At 42.7% G+C, this 19,522-nt stretch overlaps 1 protein-coding gene across 1 annotated transcript in view; it reads right to left on the reverse strand.

Annotated features, from left to right (window-relative positions):
- Nucleotides 1-19,223, reverse strand: part of Scfd2 (sec1 family domain containing 2) — a 305,067-nt gene extending 285,844 nt beyond the window's left edge. The window contains exons 1-2 of the mRNA XM_032917168.1: nucleotides 18,236-19,223; nucleotides 11,359-11,527 (exon numbers count right to left, since the gene is read on the reverse strand). Of these exons, the coding sequence (XP_032773059.1) occupies nucleotides 11,359-11,527; nucleotides 18,236-19,073 (1,007 nt within the window). The 5' untranslated portion in view covers nucleotides 19,074-19,223. The remainder of the gene's footprint in view (nucleotides 1-11,358; nucleotides 11,528-18,235) is intronic.
- Nucleotides 19,224-19,522: the final 299 nt, after the last annotated feature.

Below are 19,522 nucleotides of genomic sequence, written 5' to 3' on the forward strand. Positions count from 1 at the left end.
TGTGCTGTGCTGCCCGGATGCTGGCTAATAAATCTCTTGCTTGAAGGACAATTTAATTCAGCTCCTCTCTTCTCACCCTCTCTTCTTCTTCCTACTGCTACATAAGCATATGAAGAAGATAAACTCTCAAGGTCCTGCATTTCTTTTGTTTTGTTTTGTTTAATACCATATTGTTCCCCTCAAAGTCATTAGTCACTGACAGTCATGTTGTTACACAATGCTAATTATTTTCCACTTCAATCGTATTGTGCAAATCCCCCCTAAAAAAACAACAGGAGTAAGCTGCCTGCCACAAAAGGATAAGCCCAGGAAAAGAGGAGAACATCATCTCTAATCCCAGTGTTCTTATGGCAAGGTGGGAGGCGGAGACAGAGAAGCCCCAGGAGATCCTGGCTCAGCTAGGCTGATATACACAGTGACAAGAAACTGTGTCTCAAACAAGGTGGAAGGTAAGGGCAACACTCAGTGTTGTCGTCTGGCCTGCATACACGCCATGGGTACATGCACTCGCACGTGAACATGCAGAGAAGGAGGCTTTGTTATGTTCTTTCTGAATTCTCGAGTGTTCCAAATGTATGCACATACTCATTATATAATATATATGATCTTTTTAAGATAGAAAGACAAAGAACCTCGGTTGCTCAGACAGATCATTTCTAATGTTGCTCATATCTATGTTCATTACATCCTTAGGAAAGGCAGGGAAAGTACCTTTAATTATCTTCTAACCCCAAAGCTAGCAGAGTTAAACCCCTTGCCTCACATAGGACCAGAACCTCTGACTTACACAGGAACAGCAGGGCTCTCTACTGAGCCACGTCCACAACCCTGTATATACCATATTCTGGTTATCCATAGTACCAATGTGTTATCTGTGACTGATCTTCCTGGGATGCTATATTTCTATGCCATGTAATGTTATTTTCATTTATTGACTATGTCACAGAAGTATGACTGTCTTATCTCACTGAATAACATTTCATAAATGCAGAAGGATATTCTTTAAGGTATTAGTGTGGAGTCCCTCCAAGGCTTCGTAAGATTCTGCCTGCCTTTTGACCCCTGCCTCAAAAGGTTTAACTTTTCTTTCTTCTTCCTTTCCGTCTCTTTCTTTAGGATGCTGGTCAAAGCCTAAGGACACTTGAGGGGGGTGGTGGATCCTGGGAGGATGCTTTGGGCTTTCTTACTCTTTCCCTAAAGATCTCCTCCCCACAACACGGCCACTTTTCTGTTGTGTGGCTGGCCTCCATGCCCCTAACTCAATGGCATAGCTCTTCTCTCCATCGTCCTCCTCCAAGCACTGCTGAGAATAACGGCTAGTCTATTTGGAGAGCTCTTCTTTTAAACTATGACAAAATTGTCCTTGAGTTTAAAAGGGGGGAGGAATAGTGTGCCCAAGTTATATAGTCAACACACTGACTGTCATTTAAGTTCATATCCCTGTAGGCTGCACACAGGAAGCTTAATTGTATATAATTATGTCAAGAAAGGGACCTAGAATGCCAGCGCCTGAGGACGAATCCCCCCCGTGTTTGGTCCTCTAGCTTCACATGAGCAGATTTGATTTATTTTCCAAAGTGCATCAACAGATGCGTGACTATCCCATACTGTTATTTCTTTTATTAAAACTATTTTCCCTTTCAGAAACCTACTGACAAAGAACTAACAAGAACACATCTGGAAAGCTGTAGAATATGAATTAAGCATTTTTCTGCCATCTCCTCTTTCCCAGACATAAGTTTTACTATATTGCAGTTACTGGAAGACAATTTTGTTACAACTCATCCTTTGAAGTGTATGATAAAATAGTAGTACACTTGTCATGGGCTGGAGAGAGGGCTCAGTGGTTAAGAGCACTGACTGCTCTTCCAGAGGTCCTGAGTTCAATTCCCAGCAACCACATGGTGGCTCACAACCATCTGTAATGAGAGCTGATGCCCTCTTCTGTGTGTCTAAAGACAGCTACGGTGTACTCATACTTAATAAATAAATCTTTAAAAACAAAAGTAGTATGCTTGTCTTATGAAAAGATCCATTGTGTTGCTATGAAATGTAATGAGCTTCTAAACCATCAGTAACTATATAATATGCCACATACATACAAACATCTGTTCTTTTTCTTCCTTTGTTTTAAAGATTTACTTATTCAATTTATATATATGAGCACACTGTCACTGTCTTCAGACACACCAGAAGAGGGCATTAGATCCCATTACAGATGGTTGTGAGCCACCATGGGGTTGCTGGGAATTGAACTCAGGACCTCTAGAAAATTAATCAGTGCTCTTAATAGCTGAGCCATTTCTCCAGCCCTGTTCTTTTCCTTAATTAGCTATCTTGTATCCCTAAAACTACAATGATTTGACGAGTGACCACATCTTAAGACTACAGGCTAACAATTAGAACCTGCTACGGACCCTGTCTTGACGTCTTTCCAGAGCCGGGTTGCAGGAAGACATGGTCCTTTCTTTTCACTCCTTGCTCTTTATTTATCATAATCACTCAGCTCTTAGTGGAATTTTAGAAGTTGCTGTGGCTTGGCAAGTACGAAATGTCAGATTCAGTCTACTAGAAGTAAACAGGAAATATTCATTCACCACCAAGTAAAACGCAAAGACGGCAGTGTTAATTTCTTAAAGGTGCTCAAGTGTTGACTCACAGTGCTCCTTCAGTCAAGCGGAAGGCATGTAATTAAGAGGCTGATGCTGAACCATGCATGCACACTTGCGTCTATGAGTAAACCTGGGCAAATGCAGGAAAGCTGAGCTTACTCACAGGATCTGTGTCAGCAGTCTCGGCATTCCAACAGAAACACAGTAACTAGAGCAGCAGTGAGAAACCCAGCAAACACGTTAACTTGTCTTCAGTAGAGCAGGCTGAGCATAGCTTGTTACTTGGAGGAATAATGACTTCCATCAGTGTGATCTTGATGAGCTAAATAAATTAGTCAGACTTCTGTGGTCATCTTTCCTCTTGATTGATATTTTTAAACAACTCAGCTATGAGAAGAATATCCATTAACCTTGATCTCCAAAAAAGTGAGAGAATTATAATACATGAATCAGATAAACCTGGAAACCAGTCTGTCCGTCACTGTTCTTTGAAAATACCAGCACTTCCTTCCTGCAGCTGCACACTCGTGAAGCAACCCAGTCTCTGGAGCCAGATCTAGCAGAGAAGCCAGAATGGAGCGTGCTCCTTCAGGGACACAGACAGCAGCTCTGGGGGAGCAAACACTAGTCTAAGTGTGGAGTCGAGGTCAAGCTGAGGCAGTGACCAGCAGAGCGGAAGCAGCTAAACAATGGCATTACAGTAGACTGAGCTGGAGTAGCCATCTGGGCAACTGGCCCACGAGAAAGCCTCTCAAGAAAATGAAGGAAGACGGATGCAGCCAATTAACCCACTTTGTCAGCACCCCCACCCCATCCCCATCCCCATCCCCAACCCAGCAAATACCAAGCCATTACAGGCCTAGTGACTCATCTCATGAGTGCTGGCTTCCTCTATGGGCAACTGGAGGGTCTTTAACAACAGACTGGTGCGAGCAGATCTTCACTGTTGAACCAGCACTTGGAATGTGCAGTGATGAATGGAGCTGAGGACTGGACTGGATGATGTCCTCTGTCACTGAACTATCCCTATCACTCTTTTGACTTTTTATTTTGAGACAGGGTCTCACTAAACTGCCCAGGCTAGCCCTGAATTCACTTAGTAGCCTAGGCAGGTCTTGAAATTTGCCATCCCCTTAACTCAGCCTCATGAGTACATAGGAAGAGCTAGGACACCGTCACTAAACCTGCTTCACAATACAATGTTCCAGGTTCAAATCAATGGTGGTCCTCATGGACCCCCTAGCAAGTGTGGCCCTGTTACAAACCCCTCTTCCTATTTCACATTCATAATACTTGTTACTAACAGGAAATTTTATTAGTAAGTTTGGAGTAAAGGTAGCAATGGAACATTAAGAACAGAAATACTCTAGCTTTAACTGAATGTCACCATCCTAGACCCATGGGGTGGTTATATTCTGTCACCAACACCTTCTGGGCTCTGCAGTATCATTTGATAGCACACAAGCGTAAAGAGGTTGTGTATAAAGTTTCTCTCACAAGCATCTGGTCAGAGGAAAAAAAGACAACCAACTCTCGATTATGAATCATCCAGTATGAGGAGGCCATCTGCCTTTAACTCTGGAGGCTGAAGCAGGAAGGTGGCTAAGAATTTCAGGCCCACCTGGTCTATACAGTGAGACCCTGTCCCAATATAAACAAACAAATCATCCAGTCTGAATTAAGGCAGAAAATGGAGGGTAGTATTTACTAGAAACAGTTATAAAGGAGGCCCAAAGGAAGAAGCAGCTTGTACAAGGCCAACAGGGGAAAGTCCAAAGACTGAGAATCTGAAAGACATTAAACTTAAGCTGCAATCCAAAGAATGGGCATGTGGGGAGGACGGAAGGGAGAAGATGAAGGGAGGGCTGAAAGAGTAAGGACAGAGCAGATCTATTGATTTTCTCAAACCCCACAGGTAAGTGTTTACCCAAAGGACAAAAGAGAGCCACTGAGAGAGCTTACAGGATACTGACTCAAACTTAGCACTAACTGCGTGCGGGTGGAGTAAATGTGCTTCCTGGTCTGTGTGTGCGATCACATTGCTTATACTAGAAGGAGTTTTCATTGTTTCCTATTGAATGTTCTTATTTGGGACTTTAATCACATTTATTCACATTAGTCAACACATGTTTTAGTGTCTACTATACATTCTGAGTGCCTACTATGTACCAAGCACTTTTCTTGACACTTGGAATTTTAGACCATTCCTTAGAAATCATCCCACATACTTTCTTCACAAAGAAGAAAAGTATCCTGATGATAAATCAAAAAGACCTTGGTCAAACCATGCATGGTGGCACATACCTTTAACCCTAGCCTTCCAAAGGCAGAGGCAGAGGCAGAAGCAGAAGGATCTCTGTGAGTCTGAGTTCAAGGCCAGCATGGTCTGTGTAGCAAGTTCCAGGACAGCCAGGATTACATAGAGAGACCTTGTCTCAAGAACACAAAAACAAAATAACAAAAGCAGACCCTTACAAGTCATAAAGATTTGATCAAAAAAAACCACTGAACAGAAAGGAAAGACATCAAAATCAAACAAAAAACCAACACCCATAGCAACAGACACAACCTCTCACACAGGGCTTAGTACTTGAAAGGATCACTTTTTTAAAGAATCTCTGTCCACTCTCATTTTTACTTTCAAAAAAACCCCAATTTTATATGTGTGTGTTTGTGTATTCATTGTGTATGTGTGTATACATATGTATACACACTAGATATACATATCTCATATACACATGCATACATACATACATACACATGTACATATACAGCACGGCTGGAGAGATGGCACTCTGGTTAACAGCATTTGTTGATTATCCAGAAATCACCAGTACAAAGGACCCAGCACAATCCTTTGGTCTCTGAAGGCATCTACCAATAAATCTCTCACACACACCATTCTTGTTAATTAACTCTATAGCTATCAAATACAGGAAAAGGCCCACTAGCAGGAATGGCACCAAGCGTTAAGAGGAAGTGCAGTAAACACAGATACAGGACCACCTGGACAGTCTGCTGAATAACCCTGGTCTCTACATCATGAGATTTAGACAGACCCCAATACAGTCTGCAGCTGGTTAAGTCCCCAAGAGTCAGCTTCTCAGAACAGATACCTAATCTTACTTGGCTATGAACCAGCAGTCACTTGTCACTCACATGCAGTTAAGTCTTTCCATTCCTCCTTTTCCCACTGTAGCTAACGTCAGAGGACTCCTGACTTTGTTTAAAGGAGCCATGGTTTCCACTTAAACTATGAATCCCAAAGCTACAAAGACCTGGAGTTCAGTCTTCTCACAACACAGAGACGTTTCAATTCTTCAACATGGAAGAAGTGTAGGGTATGGATGTGCATGCCTTATGCCAATGAGACAGTGTCCCAGCAGTTACACACGAGAGCGTCTACCTGCAGGCCCTCTCTGCTTCATGTGTCGTTCAGACAGAACTCTGAAAAGTATAGGTGTTAAACATAATTCTCCATCACGAAACAGCTTACAATGGCTCTGTTATTTTTAATCATTTCAGTACTTATTCTGGGCACTTTCACTCTTTAATTTTCACAGAGGAGTCCATAAATTATTCATAAATTCTGCTTTCTATAGCTGTAGCTGAGCCTAGAGAAAAGTAAATAACCAAGGACTAATACCAATCATGTAGAGTTGCTTTTGAATAAAATGCGACAATGCATCTTAAACAAAACTGCGGCGGGGAGTGCTGGGTTTGTTTTTGTTTCTTCTTTCAAAAAAGGAAGAATACTTGTTAAAAGCCAACAAAAATCCCAACCAAGAAACACACACATGCATGAATGCACCAGTCCAAGCTGGGGCATAGCACAGTGGTCAAGTCCTGGCATGCGCCATGCACTAGGTCAACTCTCGGCATCAAAATAACAAGTCTCAGTCAGAGGCTTTGAAACAAATCAGAGAGACACAAGGCATAGACCGACACAGTCAACCAGGAACCACATTCAAGACAGTGTCTCTATAAAACGACATTTTATACGAACCCTCATTCTCACCGTTGTGCTGATGCTGGATGACACTGTGCTGTCAGTCACAGGAAAGTATAGTGCACTCACTTATGCACACTCCCTGATTCTTGATGACCACAGTAAGCACTGTTAGTGGTTTAATTTTCTTTTATAGTAATTTACTTTTATTTTTTCAGACTATATGCCTTGTTTTTAATTTATTCTTGGTGGGGTGCACACATTTGCTATGGCACTTAGGTGGGGGTCAGAGGTCAGAGGACATTTCAGCTTGCAGAAATCCGTTCTTCACCTCGAACATTCGGGTTGTCAGGCATGGCAGCAAGCATCTTTCCCATCTCTCTTCTCTTCCTGACCCTCCCTTTTACAACATCTTGCTAACACAATGACTATGTTTTAAATACTCAACACGTATAATCTAGAATGCCCATGTTGTTTGGCTTGATTTTCTCTAAGGCCACAGCTCACCCTATCCCCAGGTACTGCTCTGAGTGTATAAATGCAGCAGCCACCACCATTCATTCATTCATTTGTTCATTCGTTCGTTCATGCATGCATTCACTCGTTTGGTTTTCACTCCATATCTTAGTCCAGGTAACAGTTCATATCTCTACTAATAGAGGATCTCTCTACCAGAGAATTCTCTCTATCTCTCTCTAGTACAGAAACAGACTGAAATAGAGCGTAGACGACGATAATAGAAAGAGAAGTGCTGAAGAAGAAAAACACAAGTGAGATAGCAAATACAAAGGGATAAGCCAAACAGCAAAGGACTTGCTGAAATGAAGAAAATGTTGAGGCTCATGTATGAGGAAAAAAGCGTTCAGGAGCAGAGACCATCAGAGCCGAGCGCTGGAGGCAGGACACTGCACTGCCTATGCAAAGAACTGTAAGAAAGCCAGTGCAGTTGGAAAGGGGCAGTCAGGGGCCAGACACAGAGGACCTACAAGTAGCCAGGTAGCCCGCAGTCTGGAATCCACTGCAAGTCCTTGGCTCTCACTAGGAAGAAGAGGAGAAACAGGCACAAAAGGAAGAAGAGGAGTGACGGGCACTGGACCAGGACATTCAGCAGCCCCGGGCCAGAGCCAGGTGGGAACTCAGGGAAAGGTTGCTGGATGCTAAAAGACTAAGAGATTAGACAGAGCAGGGCTTGGAGCCAAGAACAGAAACCCACCTCGATAAAAACAGGATTCTGCCTCCTTCTTGCCAAAAATATTTCATATAATCCAGGGAAGGGTGGACAGGGACAGTAACACCATGCTGTAATGTATTTATGTTCTCCATTTCTCATTTGCATTGGCAGGAACTTCAATGGCTGTAATTGCAAACAGCCTATTATGAAAATTGTATTACCAATAAATTTTTATTATAAAGGCTTATGTCATACTTAGAAACTTGATTTTTAAATACTATTCCATTGCAGGCACATTTGTTGCCAAGTACCCATCTGTTCTGCATTTATCCTCACTCTCCTTTCGGTGAGAAGCTTCTGGAGAGCTGTCAGAGGTAGTAGTGGCTGTTGCTACTGTGATGGATATGTGATGCATGCTAAGAAACCTGTGGTTTACTTCAATTCCTCCTTTGTGGACAAACCACTCAATATAACTTCTTCACTTGCCCAAGCAGTTGAAACAAAGCTCCCATTTCTCTCCCAGTTGTTGCTTACACCGTTCCCAGTGTGCATCTCTGTGCGTATCTTTACCACACACTTCCACTGGCATCTTTTCTCCCCCTGCCCTCACTAAAAGGTTCTGCTTTGGCTGGAGATGGCTCAGCAGTTAAGAGCACTGACTGCTTTCCCAGAAGTCCTGAGTTCAATTCCCAGCAACCACATGGTGGCTCACAACCATCTGTAATAAGATCTGATGCACTCTTCTGGTGTGTCTGAAGACAGCTACAGGGTACTCACATACATAAAATAAATAAGTAATTTTAAAACTGGGGTTCTGCTTTACTCAGACCCCTCTAGAAGTCCTCTTTGACATTTAGGGACACAGTCATCTTTGGATAGCACTTACTCATTTTCATAGTGTAATGAGAAGAAGAAAAGGACACCAGTGAAGGCAAAGACCAAGTAAATGGACACAGCCTGAATAGATGTGCAGAGGTAGGGCTAAGCCACAGTGGAAGCTTAGGTAGAAAAACTTTGTTAAAATGCAAGAGGAGGGGTTGGGGATTTGGCTCAGTGGTAGGCGCTTGCCTAGGAAGCGCAAAGGCCCTGGGTTCAGGTCCCCAGCTCAGTGGTAGAAAAAAAAAAAAAAAAAAACCAAAAAAAAAAAAAAAAAAATGCAAGAGGAGGCTTGGGATTCATTTACAGCAATGTCCTCATTTATAGATGAAATAATAAGGTACAGAAAACGTGTCAGCATGGCTTTGGTTCTGAGTGCCTGAAGACAGTCGAGCCTCAATCCCCGTGTGGAGATCTGAGGACTGCTCTTCCTTACAACAGTCCTCCTCGCTAACCTCTCTGCTGCAGCAGTTTGAGGACTCCTGGAGTCAGGAGAGAAGAGTGCTAGAGAAGGAGCCAGTTTAACTTTAGTTAAAGACCTACCTAAGCAGGAAGATATTCCTTCCTACCCATTTCTCAAGTTGATCTCTGGTAAGGGGAAAGGCATTTCAGGACGGCCCAGTTAAAGCCCTGAACTAAGCCTGCAGTAGAATGAATGCTAGAGAGTGGAGACTAACGATGCTGGCCACAATCGCTATGGATCTGAGGTGCTCTCATCCCTGTAGCTGTCCTGACACATGTATAAGGAACTCGCAGGCTTCCATGTACTCTAATCAACTCCTCTAATCTCACATCCTTTTCTCAGGAACTTACTTGCCCTTTTCTTGTTACTTTAGGCTTCTACAAAAGAAGCCTGGGGTAACTGGGAGCACTGACTTAGAGCCCGATCTTCACCACTCCAACTACACAGGCTACCTTAAGGCACAGGACAGATTCACTTGGGATTAGAATGGGGATGATGGAATCTATCTCCAAGATTTGAGAGCCATTAAATCAGTTAATGTATCTTAAGTGTTCAGACCCTACATGACAAGTCCTCTCTTAAATGTGTTCTAGGAAGAAAGGGCATCTCCTGTCTCCTCTCAAGTACAAACTCCAGCTGTCTATAGAGAACACCCTCCCTGCCATCCCACACGATCCTAGCATAGCTCTTAGCATGAAGAGTTCCCAGCCCACACTGGGCAAACTGGGGACAAAGGCAAGGTAGAGCCACCTGCCCACCAGTTTCTGGACCCTAAAACCTAAGCAGAATAATGAAAAGACAGACAGAAGTTAAAGCCCAGTCTTTCTGATGCCTTAGCCTTAGAGGCTTCTCCTGAGTTTCTGCTCCCTAGACTCCAACTATTTGCACTTTCAAAACCTAAACTACATTCTTTCTTTGACTTGCTTAGCTGTTAAACACCCTTAACAACCCCCTCTTTTACTGAAACATGACAATAATTTTTCAGTTCTTCCAGAAATATTATCATGGACAAACAGGACTTCTTGGAATAAATAATGAAATCGCTTTATTTTTGTGTCTTATGGAGTCCCCAAATCTGGTCAAGAACCAAACTCTTCTCTGGGCCTGGTATGGACAGCATAGAAGGAAAGACAGTGGCTCTGAAATCAGACACACTGGTCGATTTTCTAGTTCCACATCTATGTAATTTACTGCCTCATTACTTCAATTACTGTACCTCAAAAATGAGGAAATCTCCCTCATTGATTGACTGTAAAACTTAAAATGACTCCTCTTAGGGACGAGCTTGACACAATGGAAAATGGGAAATGTTAAGCAAGCTGATGGCAGTGGTGCCTGCAAGGATGGCTCTCTTCCTCAGGCCCCTCCCTCACATCTTGTTTCCACACCCTTTTCATTAGACCTCACTTCCAAACTTCCAGACTCAATCGACTCAAGGTATGGGCTTCCAGGAGATAAGCCTCTCTGCAGGAATGGCCACAGGAGGCAGCTCAGGTCATGGCTTTGCTTTTCTACTGTGTATAACTCATAACATCACCATCACCACAACCCACGTGTTCCATGACGTCAGAAATGCTGGTCTATCTTCTTCCGTGCCCTCATATTTCTTAGCTCACAGAAATACCTTATCTGTCAACCTCTGAAAGTCCTCCAACCACAAGGACCTTGGGAGGAGCTTCGAGCTCTTCTCCATTCCTCATTGGTTTATAGGCACAGAGAGAAGACAAAGTCCCAATCTTTCCATTTTCTTCCCACCCTAGGCACCAGCAAAAAAGCTGAAAACGTCAGATGTCACAAATTAATTCCAAAACGACGGGAAATTCCAAATGCATCTCTTACCATTTAGATTTTAAACTACAATGCCAAACTCCTATAAAACGCCATACTCTTTGGCCTACTGTGCTTGGTAGGTATGATTATTTATATATTTAAAGGTGGAATTTTTCCTAAATATTGACAGTTATGAATTTTTCTACTGGAGTAGTCTTTCTTCCTTCCTTCCTTCCTTCCTTCCTTCCTTCCTTCCTTCCTTTCTTTCTTTCTTGTTTCTTTCTTTCTTTATTTATTTATTTATTTATTTCTTCTTTTAAAAATAGGGTCTCCTGTAGCCCAGGATGGCCTTGAACTGGCTAACCAGCCAAAGACAGTCATGAACTCCTGATTCTTCTGCCTTCATCTCCTAAGTGCTGGAATTAAAAACACATTTCTTTTCTACAAAGACAGTCTTAGTTAAGGAAAAGGGAAGAGGAAGAAGGAGAGAAAGACAAAGCAAAAGCACACGTCTTACTTGGATGGTGCAAGGCAGCCTGGTGCAATCACGGTCTGGTTTTCCTCCACAGCCTGGACAGCCGTGAGCTCTGCCATGTTGACCATCACGTCGTTGGTGTGGCCCGGAAGCTGTGGAAGTGCTGAAATGATCTTCTCTACTAAGTTGTCTCCATGGTGTCCAACCACTCCTGTTTAACCACACAAGCAAAGGTGACCTCAAAGTGGACATTAATGAAGATGCAGGCTTTATAATGCATGCGCCCCTTCTACCAAAAATGACAGATGTTTAGTAACACCAACTTAGAAGTTTGCTCTTTGCTCTTTGTCATATAAATTATGTTCTCAACTACCTAGCAAATCAACCTTATCTCTGTGATGACTAAGGTACACGCCCTCTAGCTCACCTGGAACCCACCATCTCTACCATAGAAAGGCAACCATGGGCTCCCACTACATATTTGTTGAAGGAGGGCACGAGTAAGAGGACATATGGTATCAGCCATTTGCCAGCGTTTACTGAATGCTTTCTATATACCAAGCATTGCTCCAAGACCTGTAATTATACATGCAACTCCGAGGATGACAGATGAACGATGGGCCGAGGGCGTAGCTTAACTGGCAGATGAAGGCATAAAACCCTGGTGGTCTCCAAGACCACAGAAAGCTGAGTGGTGGTGGCCCATGCCTGAAATCCTAGCATTTTGGAGGTGGAGGCAGGACATTCAGAAATTCAAGATCATATTCAGCTACACAATGAGTTTGCGACCAGTCTGGACTACATAAGTGAGCATCTATCTGAATACTAATATTAAAATTATAACAATAAATGTACTCTAACTGAAATTCAACACAATGATCCAGTTCAATGCTTCTTCAATGAAATGAAGTTATATGTCTAAAACCCATCAGTGCTTAGAAGGCATCGCTCCAACCATGAATGGGACTTGGTATAGCTACAAGTGTGATCCATTTCCAGTCTGCTTGCTCATACGTTGCCTCTCTGCCGATCTGTGTTCTGCCATATGATATCAATGATACAGAAGAACTAATTAAGAAAGCCAAGTAAGGGGTTGGGGATTTAGCTCAGTGGTAGAGCGCTTGCCTAGCAAGCGCAAGGCCCTGGGTTCAGTCCCAGCTCGAAAAAAAAAAAAAAAAAAAAAAAAAAAAAAAAAAAGCCAAGTAAGGAGTCCAAGCACTCATCCTCACTCACTGGAGCAACTATTACCTATCCAGGGCTCATGATGCAGCACCGTGTACCAAATCCTCTGCCATGAATAATGATTTATAATTAATTGTAACAGCAAATCTTTCTTGTGAATTACTATGCTTATTCACACAGTAAAGGTTTCATTTAAATCACCTGTTCAAGCCAACAATTTACCTATTAATTACAAAGTGTAATGACTATTCTTCGTTGTCTACTACATCTGAGATTAACTAAAATCGACAGATGGAGGGCACACCTAGGAGGGGGTTTTGCTTAATTTGAAATAGGAACAGATCCACTTCTAATTCAAATCTTTGAAATAGGTAGACATTCCCATTTAATTTCGACCTTGAGGTGGAAAGACACACCTCTAATCTAGGTCATGCCTCCTTCTGGAAGCCTGTAGAAGGACATGGAAGAAGGAAGCTTTTGTTCTTTGCCTGCTTGCTCTCACTGGCATTGACCTACTTCAGAGATTCCAGCATATACTGAAGGCCAGATGAGATATCCAGCCTCATGGACTAAGCAACTTCTGGATTCTCAGACTTTCTGTTCATAAAGCCTGTAAATCATTCTAATAAATCCCCTTTCTATATAGAGACATTTATTCTGTAAGTTCTGTTACTCTAGAGAACCCTGACTAACACACAGAGCAGTAATTCAAGTCAGGTGACTGGGTTAGGGGAAAAGAAACCCTCAGACTCCCCCACAGTGAGCCGAGGCAGAGCTGGTGTGAGTGTCTCTGGTAATTCCTAATGTCAAAGAAGAACGTTCTTGTGCCGCAAGAAAATTACCCTTCATTATGAGAATAAACCACATTTATCCATGCTGTCTGTAGTTTACAGATGTCTTGGAGCTGCTTGTTGAATACCAAACGATGGCCAGGAAGCAGAAGAGTAGCAGCTCCAGAACAGGTCAGAAGAGTAAGTGAACTGTACCTGTACACTAAGCCAGGATACTAGGATACCCCCTTGCATCACAAATATCTTTCTTTCTCTATCGGTACCCTCCTCACTAAATTAAAACTTTTATATATCTCCACTTACTACCAGAATAACTCTTCTTTGAACCTGATGCTCAAATTCTGATCTCTTCCCTGAGTTTTTCTTATTTTTTCGGTCATTCATAATTATTTGCCACAAACAAGTGTCTCTGTAGCTGTGAGTGGTACATGGCTGCTTCTCACTGCTCCATCCAACCCATATACAGGGGTCTTTGGAAAGCTACATTTCATTAAATTCCCTGCAAACTGAAACAAATGACATGCCTCTTAAAATTATCAAAACAGTCCATATTTAAAATGGCTGTTATTTTTGTAGAACTAAAGTAGCATTTGTTTTATTAAAATATTATATACTAATATCCCAAATGCTCAAAGTAAAGAAATGATTCTTTGTTTAGTTTGGGTTTTTTTGTTTTTGTTTCTTTGTTTGTTTGTTTGCTGGTATAGGATCATATTATGTAGCCAACGCTAGTCTAGAACTAGCAATCCTCTGTCTCGACTCCAAGTACTGGGATTGCATGCATGTGGCATCCCTTCAGCCATGGGAATAGTATTGCTTTGCTTTTTCAACCTGTGATATATGCATTGAAGCAGTTCTCTAAATCATTGTCTTCTAGAATTTCTAAACTTCTATAGTGAATACATATCCTTTCAATAATAACTGAAAATGCAATTCATTCTCCCTCATCTTCCCGTATTTGCTCTCTCCCTCATTTTCCTTCTTCCTCCCTCTCTTCCTTCCCTTTCTCTTTTTTTGCTCTCTCTTGCATATACATGTACCTAATTCTCAAATAACTACACGTAGTCTATATTTTTTAACCCTCAGAGCTTATCAAGTGCCTCTTGAGGGCAATGCATTTTCTATCTTAGTCATCACTGTCTCACTAGCACCTGCAACAGTACAGAACACAGTGGACTCCAAATAAAGGTTTACTGGAGAAAGTATAAGGAGAAGCCATTTTCAACAAGGTGATGGCAGAATGATAAGAAAACCATCTGTGATACAAACACGCTATTAACTATCAAATACTTGACCAAGCATGGTGACACACGTATTTAAGTAATCCCAGACCTTGGAGATGGAGACAGGAAGATCAAAGTTCAAGGTCATTTCAGTTACATAACAAGTTCAAATCCATATGAACTGCTAAAAAAGTCATACGCAATGTTCCCTTTATTTTTGAAACATAATTTCACATATCAGTTCATAACTCATCTAATGGTAAATTATTAATAGACTCCAAAACATTACTAGTTTATCATATAAATTGTATATAAATTAATACCCAAATCAAATATTAAAAGTATATTTTGTTTTGCTCTCTGTATAAAATACTGATAGAGTAATTTAAATTGAAATCTAAATCACTTAAGTCATTCCAATAATTTCCAAATCACCTCTTAATCTTTTGAAGCTTTTAGCATAATCTTTTGTTGGCTGCAGCTCTCACAAGCTATACCCCAGTGTAAGCCACAATTTAATTTAGGAAACCTCAACAAATTCTGGTAACCATTATTTCATTACATCAACAGGCAAGACGTCCCCAGTTCCCCAAACTTGTTGCATACAGAAGGATAAATCAGTAAATTCGCAATAAGCCTTGGCCACATAGTAAGTTCAAAGGTAGTGGTAGCTACTTAGTGGGATCCTGTCTCAAAACACCAGGGCCTGGGAAGCCACTCAATGGAAGAGCATTTGCTAGCATGCAAAAGGCCCTGAACTCAATACCCAGCAATACATTTCATCAGTCAGCAGATACATATTGTTTTAAGTAACTGTTCCAACTGCTAGAAAATACATAGTAAAGTAGAATGAACACACACACACACACACACACACACACACACACACACACACACGCATTCATTCTCATGAAAGGAGGACAAGAAGCAACCAATTATTAGTTCTGGGTAGTGGTCAACATTATGTGCACAAGGCAGGATCGGGGGTAAGACAGTAGTAGGGAAGATCTCTCTTGGGAGTGAGAGAGAAAGACATATGGAGTGAGTGAACATTCACTGGGAGAAGGCTGGAGTGTTTGAGGTACTGAGTGAGAGGAGATAAGCCAGAGAGATCATGTGTACTGCTGGTTACTCCTTGTCAACTTGACAAACTTTAGTTGTGGGAAAAGAGGAAACATCAATTAAGGAATAGGTTGGATTGTCTTATGACATTCTAATGGGGCATTTTCCCGATTAATGATTGATAAAGAGGCCACCCCCTGGCAGGTTGTCCTGGACTGTACAAGAAAGCAAGCCCATTATGAGCATTACCCCATAGTCTCCGTTCCAGGCTCCTGCTTGAGTTCCTGCACTGACTTCACTCAGGGATGAACCTGGAAACTGAAACCAAATAAAGCCTCCCTCACCAAGTTGCCAGTGGTCATGAAGCCTAGTAGAGCAGCCGAAAGCAAACTAGAGCGTGAAAACCATGACAGGAGGACAGAGGGGGAGCCAGCATGCTAAATGTATGGCTGATAAACCACACCGCACATCACTGAGTGCTAGCTCTCTACCTTTTGTACTTTCTGTTTTTAATCAGGGGTGTGCATATATAATTCACCCTTGCATATGCTGTGGGAGGCAGAGGTAGACAAGCAAGTCTTTCTTTGTGGCTCCCCATCTTTTTTTGTTTTTTTTTTTGTTTTGTTTTGTTTTGTTTTGGTTGGTTGGTTTGGGGGTTATTTTGTTTTAAGAGTCTTGCTGACCCTGAAGCTGATTGGCTAGATCTGCCTCTCCATGCCACCAGGACTGCTGACCTGAACTGGTTTAAAGATACTCTCACGCCCAGGCCAGCACAGCCAGCTTTTACGTGTGTGTCCAAACACAGGTATGCATGCTTGTAGTAAGCATTTTCCCGGCTAAATCACCTCCCTATCCCTAAATTTCCTTTTACTCTTTGCTTTACTCTATTGTACTAAAGAATATTCTGAGGTTAGGAGGCAAAAAAAAGAGTGCTGTAACTCAACTGTAGCTTTGGTAACACAGAAGTCACTGGAGAAGCCAGGATCTCAGAAGTTTTGAAATATAAAAGCATAAAGGACTAGAAGTCAAGAGAAAACTGACGTAGGTGACTGTGGAAACAACAAGTATAAAGAGCTCTCTCCCAAGCCAACTACCAAATGAAACCAAATAAAAGGGACCTGAAGTCAGGTGATCACAATGAGTCAAGAAAGGACTCCATTCTGCCTTCATGCCGACGATGAGAATCTAAGGAAAATGATCTGTATAGGGGAGCTATACATGAGAAGTGAGGAGAGAGAGCACTAAGCTAGTTGGCATAGGTAGAAGTGTTAGGATGGATGGAGTGTTCCTGTAATATGAAGGAAGGAGGAAAATGTACACAGTGTGTAATAGATTTGGTGATGAGGAGGTATGGAAACCTGACGGCTTATGTTTTCTGTTTTGTGAAATTCTGCCCTCTATGCATGACGTGGCCACTGCTGCCCTCTTGAAATTAATTACCATTATCCTCAGGACACCCTCAAAAGACTGAACCCACCAGCATCTCCTCAGAACTACCATTTAGTTTACTCTCTATTTTGTGAGCTTAAAACTCATCCAATTAAGATAAAATTCCAAATATACCTCTTATTGGATTTATAACATCACTCTACATGTTTTTCTAACCTGAAAAGGGAACGCTTACTGATACCAGTGTTCTGATTGTTCTCAGGGACCTTGAGTGTCTAGCACGCACTATCATTGAGTTACATCTACTTAACTATAGAACAAAGCTGACCTCTGAAAATACATACTCACACCGTGTATCACAAAGCATCTTTTCTTCGCCTATTTTAAGGTTAGGTTTTCGTTCCTGGCACATATGAAAAATTATTACATTGCTGCAATTTGAGGCTGCTATACATACCTCAAAAGAATGAGAGCTAAGAATAAAACAATGCACATTGGAAAATATTTCCTACGATTCTTTTTTCCATCTTCTCACATGTACATTCAGTTTCACTTTTTAAAAATTACATTTACCTTTTTTTATTTGCATATGTGTGTGGGACAGTGCATGCGTGTACAAGCCACATTGTGTATGTGGCAATTGGAGGGCAACTGGAGGAAGTCAGTTCTCTCCTTGTAGGTACTAGGGAACAAACTAAGGTCATCCCCTAAGCAAACCATGTGGAACAAGCCAATATGCAGCAGCCCCTCCATAACCTCTACATTAGCTCCTGCCTCCAGGTTCCTGCCATGTTTGAGTTCCTGTTGATTTCCTTCAATGATCGACTATGGTGTAGAAGTGTAAGCCAAATAAACCCTATCCTCCCCAAGTTGTTTTTTGGCCATGGTGTTTCATTACAGCAATAGAAACCCTAATTAAGACAACCAGTATCTGGAAATGTATACGAGTGATATCAATTTCCTCCATGTCAAGGTCATCTCATTTTCCCAGTCTCTTGGACTAAGCATGGTTGCTTTTTCAAAAGCAATGCACACTAAAGCCATATTTGGCCAGTTAACAGCATTTAACAAATAAAATTGTGCTTTATCTATGTCCACCCTCCACCAGACAAAACTAAACTCCAGACGCCGTCAAATTAGGGACTGATTCGTTTAGTTCATCTTTATATTGTCAACCTCAATATGAAGCCAATAAAACATACACGCTGAATCAATGAAAAGGTCCTCTAGCTGGGAGAGTGACGATAAAAAGCTCCCAGAAATCCCACTTACCCGTGAGATCCAGAGTTCTATCCACAAAGACCACAGAAGCCCTGCCTGTAGCAGTCTTTCTCCTGTTCTTGGCAGGGGCATAATTTGCCAGATCTGTAGCGATGACCCGACTGAAGGAACCCACAGCGAAACACTCCTCTCGTACCCCTAGATGTTCACACAGAGAACTGAGGCCTGACACGAGGCATCTAATGTACAGCAGCAGCTCTGGGGTTAGGGCAGTGGCATCCACCTCACCCAAGCTGTTCAGCCTCCTCTTGTCGGGTCTGGCACTATTAAGAACATGCACATCCTGAGGTAGCAGTGGGAAAAGGGTAGCAAAGGCTGGAGTAAAGGCAAGGTGAGGAGCAGCAGGGGCGAGCAACAACGGGACGTGGAGCACCTCAGCTGTGTAGTTCATGTTGCCCATCCACTCACAGAGCTTCTCCTCCAGCTGTTCGAACACCGGCTGCTGCCCCTCTAGCTCGGCCGCTGCAGCTGCTGGTACATGGTTAGCAGTGAGGTGGACTGGGTGGCTCACGGCTGTGACCACCACACAGTGCTGAAAGTGACTGCGGCAAATGATGTCTTGTAGAGTGTCTACTATGCGGCCTTTCAGCAAGCTGCTCAAAACGAACACCGCCCGGGGCTGCTTGGCCCCACCGCCTATTGCATGGGGTTCAAATTCCCTCAGGTTGCACGCAGGACCCTTCACCGCCTCCAGAAGCCTGCTTGAACCGCAGCTCCAGTGCAGGCTCTCCGCGCAGGCAGCGTCCAGGTAGACCACGGACCACTTCACTTTGGCCAGCACCTGCTCCCAGCCTTGCTGGGCAAAAGACAGTACGCCCGCGGCGCTCATGATTCGGTAGGCTCCGTCTGGCCAGGAGTCTCACCGACGGATGCGCAGGAACTTCGGTCAGAACGCAGGGCTTCCGGATACTGAGTACTTTGAGACTTTGACAGTCAACACAGTACACGTGGGCCAGTCTCCGACGCTTGGCGTATGCACGCGCGCGTTGATGACGTCCAGGGCGCTGATTGGCTGATCAGGCGCGTGGGCTGGCGGGAGGAACATCTACACTGGGAGTGGAGAGGGGAAGTGCTTAGAGGGTCAATAACCCTGAGAAGCTGAACTTAGCACCTTTCTAGGAAAGAATTGAAATGGGTTATGTTCGTTCCTCTCTGTCAGCTCACGTCACCTTTTCCTCCCAGTTAAGAATTCTCGGGAATAATAAAACCTAGTCTGAAGTTTAATATCCTCAGCACACTTACCCATCTCAACTTTGAGAAGCCAGAGAAACGACTGCT

This window comes from Rattus rattus, chromosome 11 (assembly GCF_011064425.1).
Source record: "Rattus rattus isolate New Zealand chromosome 11, Rrattus_CSIRO_v1, whole genome shotgun sequence".
In the NCBI taxonomy this organism is placed as follows: Eukaryota; Metazoa; Chordata; class Mammalia; order Rodentia; family Muridae; genus Rattus; species Rattus rattus.